The sequence below is a fragment of the Desmodus rotundus genome, chromosome 7 (genome assembly GCF_022682495.2).
Source record: "Desmodus rotundus isolate HL8 chromosome 7, HLdesRot8A.1, whole genome shotgun sequence".
Lineage (NCBI taxonomy): Eukaryota > Metazoa > Chordata > Mammalia > Chiroptera > Phyllostomidae > Desmodus > Desmodus rotundus.
Genome location: NC_071393.1, coordinates 91,995,831 through 92,009,393, shown reverse-complemented (window position 1 = coordinate 92,009,393; position 13,563 = coordinate 91,995,831). Strand labels below are relative to the sequence as shown.

Sequence of the window (13,563 nt, the reverse complement as noted above, 5' to 3'; positions counted from 1 at the left end):
GTGAGGCAGTGTGCTGAGGGCCTTTGGAGCTGACTCTGCTGCAGTGTGCTGAGGGCCTTTGGAGCTGCCTATCTGGAGCTGTGTGCTGAAAGACAAAGCACCAGCTGTTTCCAGGTTGCAAATAGGTACACACCCTTGAAAATGTCAGTTCCCATGTTGATGGTAATTGGAAGAACTTTTGGGGTGACTTTGAAGAAGCCAGAGAATAGGTGAGAAAACACATGAATGGAAATTTCTCATCCATTGGGATAAGGCAAGGGGAAAAGGAAGTTAATTTCTATTTAGGCAGGTAGTGGGCCCTGCCTCCACGGGTGGTCAGATGATACACTTAGGTATTGCTGCTCCTTTCACTTACCTTAGGTCTATTCATCTTCACATTAAAGGAAACTTAGATGGGCCTCTCAAGTCCAGGAAGACCCATGACCTGAGAACATATACCCTTCTTGTAGGAGAAGAGACCACCAGTGTTAAAGGGTGGGTTAAGGGTATTTGCCGAGGCTGAACATGGGACAGAATGAGCTTCCAGTTTTTTACCCTTTGATGGGAGAGCCTCTTGGGGGAGGTGCTTTTGTGCAAGGTACTTATTAAAAAACTTCCACAACCTACAGGTGCAGGGTACAGAAAGTTCCCAGAATGTGAGCCTTCTGAGGCAGTCAAGTTTTGTTATATTTCTGCGTTTGGCATTGTAAAGCAGAAATTGAAGAATGGCTGTGTTTCTAAAGAGTTTGAGGGAAACAAGGTTGATAGTTTAGGTCTGGGTCTGGGAAACCCTTTCCTACATGGTCAATTTTAAAGGTATTTGATGCTGTTGAAGCTAACCAGTGGGCAGGGGTTGGGGGGTTAAGGTTGCCTGGCCAGAGCCCCAAAAAACCCCTAAGTCACTGGCTAGACAGACACTCCCATAGAGACAAAGGTGAAGGACATTGGCTCTTTTTTGTTATTTTACATAACATTTTGAAAAGTGTTTGGTTTGCTAAGGTCCTGTAATGGACGGTGCTTTAAGCTGGATAGATATCTTTACTAAAACAATAGTAAAACTTTTGACATTGAAAACTTTACAAAATTGCCACAGTCCTTGGATAGCATTTCATTTCCACTGATCTAGCCCAGCTCTACCACCTGGGCAACAATGACATGATGTCACCAGGCTTGCCTATCTTTGTTCTTTGAGCAGATGGCCAAGGAGGGGTTCTGAGTCATCAAGAATATGGTCAGAAACTTCATGGAGATTCTGAAATTGCTGGCTTATCAATTGATTAGGGGTTCTCACTCTGCTCTCCTCCACTGGAGGTGTTTCTCTCTGACCATTTAACAAGTTCCCCAGCATCGTAATCTTTTATAAAGCTTGGAAATTTGTTTTCTGACTTGCCTATCTTCCTTTTGGTGTATGTGTTGCCTTTCCCAAGATGTTTTTGGCTCTCCTCCCAAATAACATGCATCAGTTTGGGGGGACAGGCCAGATCATTCACGGCTATGGTGGGAAAAAAATTGAAATTTTAAAATCTTATATATTTTACTACTTTGGGCACCTGGTTTGGTTTTGTTTTCCTTTAAATGGTGTCTAGTTTCTGGACTCAAAGCCTACAGTTCTGATGACATTCTTTCTGGGGCCCTTGCCTGGGAGTAATGCTTGGAGAGTGCAGCCATGAATAGCAGGACGGACTCCAGTCTCTAGTCTCAGTCCCCTCACATCGGTCACTCAGTTTAAAGAGAACTACTTGTTGAAAGGGCTTGCCATTGAGTTTCCCCTAGGTAGCTAGCAAAGACCCTGTTCTAAAATTGAAAATATTAGGCGTGAAGATTTAAAAAAGTATATTTATTAACTTTTTTGAGAGGAAGGGAGGGAGAAAGAGAGGGAGAGAAACATGATATGTGAGAAGCAGCGATCAGTTGCCTCTCGCACACCCCCAAGGGGGGACCTGGCCCGCAACCCAGGCGTGTGCCCTGACTGGGAACCAAACCAGCAACCTTTTGGTTTGTAGGCTGCCGCTCAATCCACTGAGACACACCAGTCAGGGGGTAAAGATGTTTGGGAAAAATAAAACAAAAACCCTGTGTTTTAGTTCTGGCACTGCCATTATTAGCCATGTGAACTTCAGCAAACCTCCAGATTTCTTTGGGTTGTGGTGTCCTCATGGGTAAAATTGGGATATTAGTACCTACCTCACAGGGTTGTTGTGAGGATTAAATATGCTCTGTAATCTGTCATACTATATACAAATTTGCAAGTTTTTGTTATGATCTAAGGGCTATCGTAAAATACCCCCTGTCCACACGGCAGATGTTGCCCACCTTTCTACCATCAGATCTCCACTTCTCACTGTCGCGCACTGATCACACTTAAATCGCCGGGGCAACATTGCATGTTTCCCTGTCCGCATGTCTGTATGGGCAGTGTCCCCACAGCTTTAATGTCCTAAAAGGGGCTTTATTACCCTAAAAAGTTACAAGTGCTTTAGAATCGAAAAGTTGGATTCAGTAGCAGGAATAAATTTATTGCTTCCAGAAGGTCCCTCTTAACATGTCTGTAGTAGTAGTTTCAATACTTTTAGAAAGTGAAATTCTTAATGTACAGGCCGATGACCGTACAAAACACTTGATATTGGGACTAAAAATCGTGGACAGTGTTCACGGTAGCCACTAGTTGTGCAACTGCGGACAGCGTCATCGTGGGTGTACAATGATGAGCTACACGGCCCTATGAAAGTCGCCCTACCTCATGGAGTCTGTTACCTCATTTGTACAGTCAGGGATTTGACCGGGAAGATTTCAGTTACTAGATGGAATTTTCTAGAAAAGTGAGATCAAAGCTGGACTTGGATGGAAACGACTGTGTCAAAAATGAACCAGGCTTTTGGTGTAGGAGGAAGAAGAGGGAGTGTCAGAGTGGGGATGAGGGGCCCAGAATCCAAGAAGCTCCATCCTTGCTAAAGACGGGGAACTCGAGCCTGCTGAGGTGAAGAGCCAGGTTAGTCTGGGCGAGAAGAGAGCTGGTGGGCTCCTCCTTAAGATCCAAGATGCTGACGGAGCAGAGACACACCCTCCACCGGTCACTGTGGACTGGCTTGCCGGAACACAAGCTGCCCCTCGGTGAGCAAGCGCGTTGTCTTCCCTGCGCTCGCAGAACTTGCGGTTCCCATGGGAGCCAGCTCCTGGAGTCTTCCCACTTCCCGCAGCAGGCGGTTCGCCACTTCAGGAGAATGCTGCCCTACGAGAGCTTCAAGACACGGTAAGTTGTAGGGATGGTGAGGCTGTCGGGGAGAGGTTAGGAGAAGAAGCTTCTATCTAAGGGTGGATTGGAATCACAAATGCTCACATGAGGAATTTTAAGTATAAAATCTTATTTAAAAAAATAAAACTACTATTGATACGTTATCATTAATTAAACTCCATAGTTTACATTAGGGTTCACTATTTGTAGTTTTTAAAAAAACTGGGTTGAGGCTATTTGTCAAATGTTAAATGCCTTTCTGTATCTTCCGAGATGATTATGTGGTGTTGCTGTTTTGAAAAAGCAACAGCTCTGTGGACTATAATATTTGGGGATATAAAGTTACATTTTTTAGAACAATAGCCTTAGTTTGTAATGACCTAGAATGGGGTCAGCAAACGTTTTCTGCAGTAAATATTTTTGTGGTAAATAGTTCCAATAGTTAATATTTTAGGCTTTGCAGGACACCTACAGTGTATGTCACCTTTTTTAAACATCCCTTTATAAACTGTTCTTAGCTTACATTAAACATTACATTAAACAAGATGATTTTTACTTGATTACACAGTTGGCTATACATCTGTAAAAAGAAGTAGCAGCGGCAGTGACAAAAACACATGTGGCCAGTGAAGCTCAGATTATGTACTGCTGGCCCTTTACACACATACACAAAAAAATCTTTGCCAGCCCCCTATTCTAGAATAGTGTTACCAAATACTTTAAAAGGAACATTGTATGTTCATATACTCTGTATAGCCCAGATTAAATTAAGTCCACAGTGGCAGCTTTTCCTCAGCTATGGTACTACTCCCCAAATAGGTCATTTTTTAAAAAGAGTATAACTATTGAAACATGTGGTATGAAGAATAAGGTGAGGATGTCAATTGTATTAGTCTAGAAATTAATTGATGGCAACTACGCTTGATTTCTCAGGATTGGAAGACTTGGCTCCTTGGTTTGGAAGCAGCGCTGGCTGAGCCTCGGTTCTTCAGAAAGAGACAAGGTATAGTCTTGACTGGCTAGGAGTCGTCTTTAAGTCCCCTTTAAGTGCATGTACCTGACACTTAGATAGCAGGAGTTACATTCTGGGCATTATGCTAAAGGTTTTGTCCTCTGGGCTCATCTCCTTGTCTATAAAATGGGGTTGATATTGACACCAATAATACCTTCCTCATAGGGTTTCTGAAGGGATTGCATGTGGTAATTAGCCTGTTGAATATGTAAGATGTTCATAGAGTGGACGAGCCAGAATCTGGCTATTAACTCTGAACCATGCTATTATTTCTCTGGTACATCGAGTCCTCCTTTCTCAGCTTTCTCCCTTTACCACCTGGTGGTCTCCAGGTCCGGGTTGCCACAGTGACTGAAGGAAGTGAGATGTGACTGAGAAGTCTTAGTTGACGCCCCTTTTTGTGAACTATAAGATTTCTAGCACTTTTAAAGCAGTGTTCCAAAGCCTGTGTCTTTTTATTTGTGGTACAAGAGAATGTTTTATTAATCTTCATTTAAATCTTGATTTAATCTCTCTTCAAGAATGTAAAACTTTATGAGCGAGGAGGGCCAGAGTGTTTTAGAGAGGCAAAGAAAGATAAGAAGTATAAAACTAAAGAAACTAAGAATTAGGAAGGCTTCACGTTTTTCTTATCCTCTGACCTGAAGACAGATTTGAAATTTGGAGGCAAGGAGCTTTCCCTAGATTAGCTTCCTTTGAATCAATGTTTAACCAGCTTGTGTTTTTTCAAATGAACCCATCTGGGGTAGCCATTAACTGCAAATTAATTATGATACTGGTGATTTTTAAAGGTCGAGAAACAAAATAACCCAAATCAAAATGACACATCACTCATAAACTACCTCCTAAATGTATTTCTTTTAAAGGGCACATCACCAGGGACCCTGATTTTCTTTGTGGGGAATGGGCACAGGTGCGACTGTCCGAGGCTCAGTTCCATGCAGATCTGTGCGCCACTCTGGACCAGGCCTGATTTGGTCCTCCCATAGGTTCATGGGTCTGGTCTTCCCCTTTCTACATAAATGCATTACTTATCAAACCCCGAGTTGCACGGCTTTACGTGGATACCAGGTAGCGTTGGTTTCTTTTTGCCTGGCCAGGGGCCCAGTGTTTGAAAACTACACTGTTATCGGATTATAGCTTTTTTGCTTTTTCTTGAGCTTTGAGGGAACTCACATGCCCTGTGGGGTGTCTAAAGTCTTTTTGTTTTACCCTAAGTAACCAGGCTCTGAAGTGGCAACTTTTAATACACTAACCCCGAACAACAATAAAGAGAATAATAATTATTATTAAGGGGCGTCCAAAAGAAAGATAAAACTTCAAATGTTCATCGGTTGAATCATTTTTTTCTTTGTTTATAAAACTAAACTAGAAATAAAAATAAGATGAAATACATAAAATCTAATAAATGAATAAATGAATAAATGCTCCATCCTGGTATCTTCAGCAACTGATTACTCAAATGTATTGTTTACTTAAAGAAGCTTTAAGTAAACACCAGAAGCATGTATTTCTTCAGGGGGAGGTAGTCTACTATAGAAATAACACATCTTCATTGGGGTAAATCTGGAAGATAAAAATATAGAAAGATTAGAAGCATCTATAATCCAACCATCTAGAGTCGACTTGCTGGTAACATTTTAGTGGACATCCTCACAGTGTCTGCCGTATACGCATTTTCCCCCAAAATGGGATCCCTTAGTACAATCCCGCCCTTATAGTCTTCTTAATGTTTCTGAGCTTAGGGTCTTTTATAACATCAGTTTAATGATCAGTTACGCACAGCTATGCTTTAACTTATTAAATCTGCTGTTGTCCACAGGTCCCATTCCAGGAGGATTTTCACGCAGAAGATGGATGAACACCAGCTAGAGACCACGAGCTCAAGGGCCCCGTGACAGGAAGTCTGCCTCTCTCTCGATGGGGAGGGCAAGAGTGCTTTTGCGGTTGAGTGGGGGTTAGATGGGTTCCATCGTGGGGAGGTTTCTTTGAAATTGTTCGTTTCTGCTCTTGGAACAACTGTGCCATTATTTGCCTGGCGTCGGGTATGTAAATGTTGCATCGAAACCTTCTGGAGGCACCTGCTGTCTCACGGTGTGTTCACTTCAGAATGCTATTAGGGCATTATAATAAAATGCACTTTTGATGACGTATGAACTGAGAAGGCATTTATTTGTATGAAACATCTTTCAAAGATAATACATACAACATAATATTGAGTTCTATTGGTGATAGACAAGGATCTTTTCATGATAGCTGGGATGCAAAAATGTCATATTATTTGGAGACCTCACTTATAAAGGGCAGCAAGAAGTGTTCTGTATTAATCATTAGAGGGCCTTTCACAATTTAGAATGTAACAGGACCCCATGTGGGTAGCTTTGTTGTTTAGCCCATTGGTTAGCCCATTGGTTTGCTAAAATTTTAAATTCAGGCAATGCTTTCTGTGGCCTCTTGCCCTGCTGCTCTCAAAGGTATGTGCACGGCACACAGACCCCCGAAGGACCATGGTGCGTTCTAACCCTTTCCAAGAGAATTCCGCCTCAGGGATGCCAAATGTGAGCGGGGTCGTATTAGCCACTCTTCTGAAATGGAAATCCCTGCTACCCCAGTAGATCCAGAGTCCATTTTTTATTCAACTTGGACAGTTCCACTTTATTGCTTTGTTTGGTCTCTGTCATATGCTCAAACACAGTGGCGAAGGAAGGGGGTTCTTCAAGCTAGTGTATCCCCACCTGGCTTGAAACATACAAATGGTGTCAACCTTCAACTGACCAGGAAAATATGACCCAAGACAAATGTCTGACTACACTCTATAAAGAAAGGGGACTCTTAAAGTGAAGTTCACTGCAGCCAGCCCAGCCCAGGGTGATTAGGCTTTGGGGACAGGCCCATAAATTTGTTGGAACCTCAAATATCTTCTGAAAGGCAGCACTGACACCACAGACTTTGGGCTTTTGCATCAGCATTTAGATCCTCACTCTGTGGTTACAGACCAAGCGTGTAACTTTAGGAGGAGTTATTTAAAGTCCCTGAGGCAAAGTTTATCTTTAAAAGTAAGGTAATTGTAACTTTGCGGGAATGATGGATTAGGTAAGGGATCTTTTGTAAAGGGCATGGCTCAGAACAGGTGCCCACTATAGTTAGTTGTCTTTCTTCCTTTTTAAGTTCTCATCTGTGTCTGAAAATTTTAACCTGATATCATAACAGTAAGTGTGGTGACAAAATACTACTGTTACCTTACTACTATTAACAAAAAATAGATAAGATTTACTAAGTCAATGCCAGACACTGTCCCATAATGACTTCACATGGATTACTAATCAGCATAACGTTAGGATGTGGTTATAACCATTATCTTCACAGAATAGATGAAAAAAACGGAGGTAAGTAAATTAAGAAACTTGCCCCGGCTCATACAGCCCGATAGTGATGGAGCTGGAATAAGAGCATAGGCAGTCTGCTTTCTGCGCCTGGTAATGAAAAATCACAATGAGTAGCATTCAGTCCCCAGCGTCCACCATGAATTTAGAGCACTGTTATATTGCAAGGCAGGTAACTATACAGTTTGTTTCCATCTCATTCTCCACAGTTACCAACAGGTGACAAAGTTTGTCAGTTTATAGCGTGTGCTGACTTGCCCGTAACTTTAGAGCACAGGTGGCAAACACAAGGCCCTTGGGCCGAACCCGGCCCTCCGCCTTGTTTTATCCTGCCCCGCACCGTGTTTCTGCCCGGCAGCAGTGCCGAGCTCTCGCTTAACTCTTAAGTAGTAGTTACACTTATACAGTCCTAAAATGACATTTGGTTCTTTGAAGGCAACCTCGAGGCTGATGTGGCCCCCGGTGAAAATGAGTTTGACACCCCTGCTTTAGGTAATTTGGTAGAGTCAGCTGTGGCTTCAAATAAGGATCAGTGAGCCAAGTGTAGCCAAGAAAGGGTGACCTCTGAGATAAACTTTAAAATGTTGGATTATTTTGCAGCAATACTGCGTTGTACTTAGATGGCCAAACAGACAATATGGTTTGTACATCCATGTGAGCCTCGAACCTTCCTTGTAACATCCCCACCTCATGCCTGTCCGGACTACTCGAATACCTCCAAAGACGGGGAGCATACGACCTCTTAAGCCTTTTTCACCTTCAGAGAACACTAACTGAAATTTCTGCTCACTGGTCTATTAACAACCTAAAAGTGAATAAGCAAAACTTTTAGTTTAAAACATCAGAAGAAAAGAGGGAAAAATATATGACCTCAGGACAGGGAATTATTAGGCAAAAATCACAAAGGAAAAATTGATACATCTAATACATTAAAATTTTAAAAGTATTTCTCAAAAGACATAAAATAGGAAAAGCAAGTTACTGGGATAATATTTATAGCACTTAAAAATGACCAAGAAGTAGTGCCTAATGTATGTAGATATGTATGAGAGAAGAGACAACAAAATAAAAGGAATAAGAAGAATCTAGATGCTCCCTAGGAAAAATGTGGAGACCATTTTGATTAAACGTGATTTTCATTTGTTAGCTTGATAAACATTTAATTGTAATAATAATATTCTGTAATTCTTTGAAGCTCTTTCAATGTGAACAAGGAACAAGTTTGATTTTTTTAAAGTTGTTTCATATATTTTTCATAAACTTTTCAAAAGTTATACTTTCAAATGTATAAGCTTTCAAATTAGCAGAAAACTAGGACTTACCATATTGGGCCATGACACATAGTTTGAATGACAGGTCTCTTACCCTCAGCCTCAGTTTCTCATCTGGTCAGCAGAAGCAATGGCCACCTTACTGCTTTGTTGTAAGAAAGAAATGGAGTAACACAATTAGAGAGATGTGTGGTTAAAAACACCTGATGGTCATAAGACCTGGAGATTAGGCTCAACACAATAAAGTCCATCAAATGTTTACTGAGTACTTATTCTTTGCCTGGCATTGTATCCCCACGAGGTGAAACTGGATAAGAGATAAATAAGACAACTTTGCTTGTCCTGAGATAGGGCAAGTGGGATGCAGGCAGACCCAGGTTCTGGATCGTAGCACTTTTATTTTATATTTTCCAGATATTCATGATAGGTCCCCCAAACTCCATGCTGGTTGAATTGCCCCAGTCATTGTCCTCAAGAAACTCATAGTCTATTAGGGAAGACAAACGTGAAAACCCAGACTCCTAAACCAACATGCTAAATGCAGCAATGGTGTTACACAGAATGTGTATGGAAGGAATAAGGAGGGGCTGGTGGGGGTGGGGTGGGAAAAGAGTCCCTGAGGGATGATGTCTGGCTAAACTGTGGAAAATAAACAGGAGTTCCTACAGAAAGAAAAGGCAGAGAAGGGCATTTCAGATAACAGGAAGCATCACACACAAAGCGAGATAAACAGGAAACTGCTAGTTCCGCGTCCTGCCATTAACTAGCTTAATTTAACCTTTATGGAATTTCCTCAAGCTCCTCTGGACTTTCAGTGTTCTCATCGCAGAAAATAAAAGTTGGGGGTGGGAAGAGGCAACCGAGATTTTTGGTAAGGTGCTCTCTAGCTGCATACCTCCATGCTGGAGAAGAGAGAAAAGGGCTGGCTTTGGAAATATCAAGTGTTATTTTTAGGGCATAAGCCAGAAGCCCCATCTTTTGTGACAATCAAGATGACCGGCAGAACCTGTAGTCTTTCGGAAAATTTTGCATACATTAGTTCACCCACCTCACCACTATTGATGGCACTGGCTGAGCCAGGCCCTATGCTATTAAGGAAGCCATCCTCCAATAGAGGGAGACACGTAAATAACTAACAGACAAATACCATGGAAACCATATTGGTCTATACACCGCAGGTGCGTGGGGAGTAGAATACAAGTCTCTAGGGCGTGTAAGTCATGTTCAGGGTGACAGAATTTAGCTCCTGGCAAAAAGGAATTTTCTGTTTCTTCATCCTGTTTCACCTTCTCCAAGAGGCTGCCATCATTTTCAGCTGCCAATGTCCCTTGACAGGGCGATGAGGCGTCCTCTCTCCACCTACAACCTTTCGCAGGCCTGTGTCAGGAGCTCAGAGCACGCAGATGGCACACAGAGCGGATGCAGGTCCCAGGCACCAGAGGGTGACAGCTCCCAAAACAGCTTCGCTCACACACGAGACAGCGCTGCAGGGCCGCCCAGCGTCTCCGGGAAATCGGGGCGGGGGAGGCGGGCTGTCCAGGGCCTCCAGGAGTTGGGATCGCAGCCAGGAGGCGGGACTCTGGCTACCGTATAAGAGCAGAGCGCCACGGTCCTGGCCACAGTGCTGAAGCTGGCGCCTTAGCCGTACCTGGAGGCAACAGGCACCGAACTTGCAACTCTTGACCCACAGTGACCGCGGAAGAGCAAAAGGTCTGATTTCTAGTTTGTCATTTATTTAGTTTGTTATACCAATGAATGGAAAGCAGGCAGGGTGTGTGGGTGCGCGAGAGCTCGGCTGACTCTAGCGGGGCTGGTAGGCGTGTTGGTACCCTCAGATGGCCTGGGGGTTTGGGGTCCAGCCCTGTCTCCAGGGTCCCCAAGTGCACAAACTCAGCAGCTTCTCTCTCCCGCAGGAGCGCTTCTTCCCTCCACTCGCAGCCACAGACTTCTGAGGATGCGGCTCTTAGGGAAACTCCGCGCCTCGGCGGCGGGCAGCGCAGCCACGGCGCCGGCCTTCTCCAACGTGCTCACCCCCGGCCGCATCCCCGAGTTCTGCATCCCGCCGCGGCTGCCCGCGCCCTGCGCGCCCGACTCCTCGCCCCCAGCCGCTGCTGTGCCCCGGCGGTGCGCAGCTGAGCCCGACCTGTGGCCCAGAGGTGGTGACTACTGCGCAGGACTCACGGACTGGGACCCGCGCTCGCAGGCCGCGCTCTCGCTGCCCCACCTGCCCCGCGCGCTCACCGCCTATGGCTTCTGCGCGCTGCTGGAGAGCCCGCACATCCGCCGCAAGGAGTCGCTCTTCCTAGGGGGCCCCAGAGCCGCTGCCGCCCGACCGGCGCTCCGCCCGCGCGCCGACACCTACGGCGGCTGCGGCGGAGAAGACACTTCCCTCGGTACCACTGGCGGAGCGCCTGCCTCCTCGCTTTCCGAAGACACTCTCCCGCCCCGGAGCTCACTCGCTCCGCGTCCCCGCGGCCACCGCCTCCTGCGCGCCCCCGAAGGGCTGCTGAGCCGCGCGCTGAGGGCCCGGCGGAGTCGCGGCCTGGGCCGCGCCGGCTCTGTGTCCAGCGGGGACGAGGACGAGAACGAGGAGCGCGGCGCCCGCTGCGCGTCACCTGCCCCGACCCTCTCTACGCCCTGTGTGTCCTCCTCCGGCCCGAAGCTCGAGCGACTGGAGGCCGAGAGCACCTTGACTCTGGACCACGCCTGCGGCGCCCAGCGCCTGGCTGCTGAGTACCGTCCGGCCAGCGGGCGCCTCCGCCTCCGCCTGCGCCGTCGGCTGCCGCGTCAGCCTGGGCCTGCAGCCCCCCGCCAAGACGCACCAGCAGCGCAGCGCCGTGACGCGCGGGAGGCGCAAGGCCGTCTTCGTCCAGGACTTCTGCTTCGACGGACTCTCGGAGGACGAAGTACGCTGCCTGGCAGTGCGCTTCAAGGCTGAGAACGAGGGCTGTGGCCAGGAACTGGGCCGCCTGCTGGGCTCCCTCCTGCTGCCCTGAGGGTGCCCAGGCCTCAAGGCCCTGCTCGCGGGGTGCTTTCTGTCCGCTGGGAACTCTCGGACACCGACAGACGCTTTGTACAAAATAAATGTTATTTATTCATTTTTCTATTTATGATCTTGCTTTACTGACATTTTATTTCTTAGATATCTGCTTTTGTCATTGTTTATTTGTAGGAAAAGAAAAAAAAATGCTGACTCCCTCCTCTATTCACAATATCCAACCCTCCTTTCCAGGCTGGAAGAGAGAGAAAGGAGCTACACCCCATCTGCGTTGTTTTTTCTCCCTGGTTTATGTCAATGCCAAGTGGTTTATGGCTTTAGAAAGAAAAACTATCCCTTCAGAATCAGCCCCAACGCTAAGATTCATAAGTAATTTTACATATTTGTTGTGGCATAGGTTCATGTCTTCATTCCTGCACACACATGCTCCAAGCGGAAGACCTGTAAGGATATTTTATTGGGAAAATAATTCCTTTACCATTAAGAAGCAATAGGATTCTTTTGAAAGTAAGGCCTTCAAAAAATGCTGAGAAAAAGGAAAACAAAGTGAAGTATCTTCCAAAGGATGGTCACGTAAGGTATAGTTATTCCCGGCATCCCCCTCTTCCTCCTCCAGAAGGAGCCCTGGGAAATGCTATTTCAGAACAGAAATCTTTCCTGCCTAGTTAAACAAGTTCATATTTTTGTGGCCTTATTTCCACCTACCTGTGTATCCAAGTTACATAGTAATGAATGGCTTTGCTACAGCATTTCCCAGAAGAGTTGAAAAGTAAGCGGTTTTTAAAAATGAGTTCTAAGAGTTTTTAGAGCCAATTTGAATCCAATTTTCATTTGTTGATTCAACAAATAGACTTGGGTCCACTAGAAACTGATTATGCCGAAGAGGGTTTGCCCCGGACTGTAGGCATCTATGCCTGATGTGGGGAAGGCACAATGCGTGTGTGGGAGTAGGTGGGGACATACAGACTCAGCTTCTTCCTGCCACTTACTACTTCTCTGAGCTAGGGAGAATCAGTTAATCTCCCTGAACCTCACTGCCTACATCCGCGAAATGGGAGTATTAATACTTACCTCACAGGATTTTATAAAAATATGACTTAATATTCAAATAACCCTAAATACATGGGGAATATGACAGTACCTCAAAAGGCTTGAACTGTACTGGTAAGTAGGTGCTCAATAATGTTGCAGAAAATGAACTCCTTCACTTCTCCATTTCCAATTGTTTGTTCCTGTTCCTGCAGTGGAGCCTAGCGGAGTGGACAGCTCCCTGAGACTGAGGATTTCGGGTGGCCAGGAGTGAGAATACAGAACCCTGTAGGATCCTGCTGGTAAATGTCTCCCTAAACAATAATTTGCACTCATTCTGCATCCGAAAGGCCTTCAACATTGTTATTACTGGACTGAGATTCTGGGTATAAATTTAGTCAGAACAAACAAATAAAAATCCTAGATTTTAAACACAATTTCAAAGTAGACAAATTAGCTCTTAGAAATCATCGAATTAGACAGCCTCTAAAATCGAGAAAATCCTGCAGAGGTGACTTGTCCAGAGCCACATAGCTAGTGACTGGCTGAGCTCAGACAAGAACCAGTTGTCCTGACTTCTCCAGAGGACTGACCTTCCCTTCATTCTGTCATTCAACAGTTATTTGTTGAGCCCTTACTCTGTGACAGGCACAGTACTA

The 13,563-nt window shown here is 45.2% G+C and overlaps 1 protein-coding gene across 1 annotated transcript; it reads left to right on the top strand.

Moving 5' to 3' along the window:
• Window positions 1–10,451: 10,451 nt before the first annotated feature.
• On the top strand, window positions 10,452–11,983 carry C2CD4B (C2 calcium dependent domain containing 4B). Its single transcript, XM_045202070.2, is given in 3 exon segments — window positions 10,452–10,587; window positions 10,791–11,646; window positions 11,648–11,983. Coding segments are annotated over 2 exon segments (1,041 nt in total). The 5' UTR covers window positions 10,452–10,587; window positions 10,791–10,831; the 3' UTR covers window positions 11,874–11,983.
• Window positions 11,984–13,563: the final 1,580 nt, after the last annotated feature.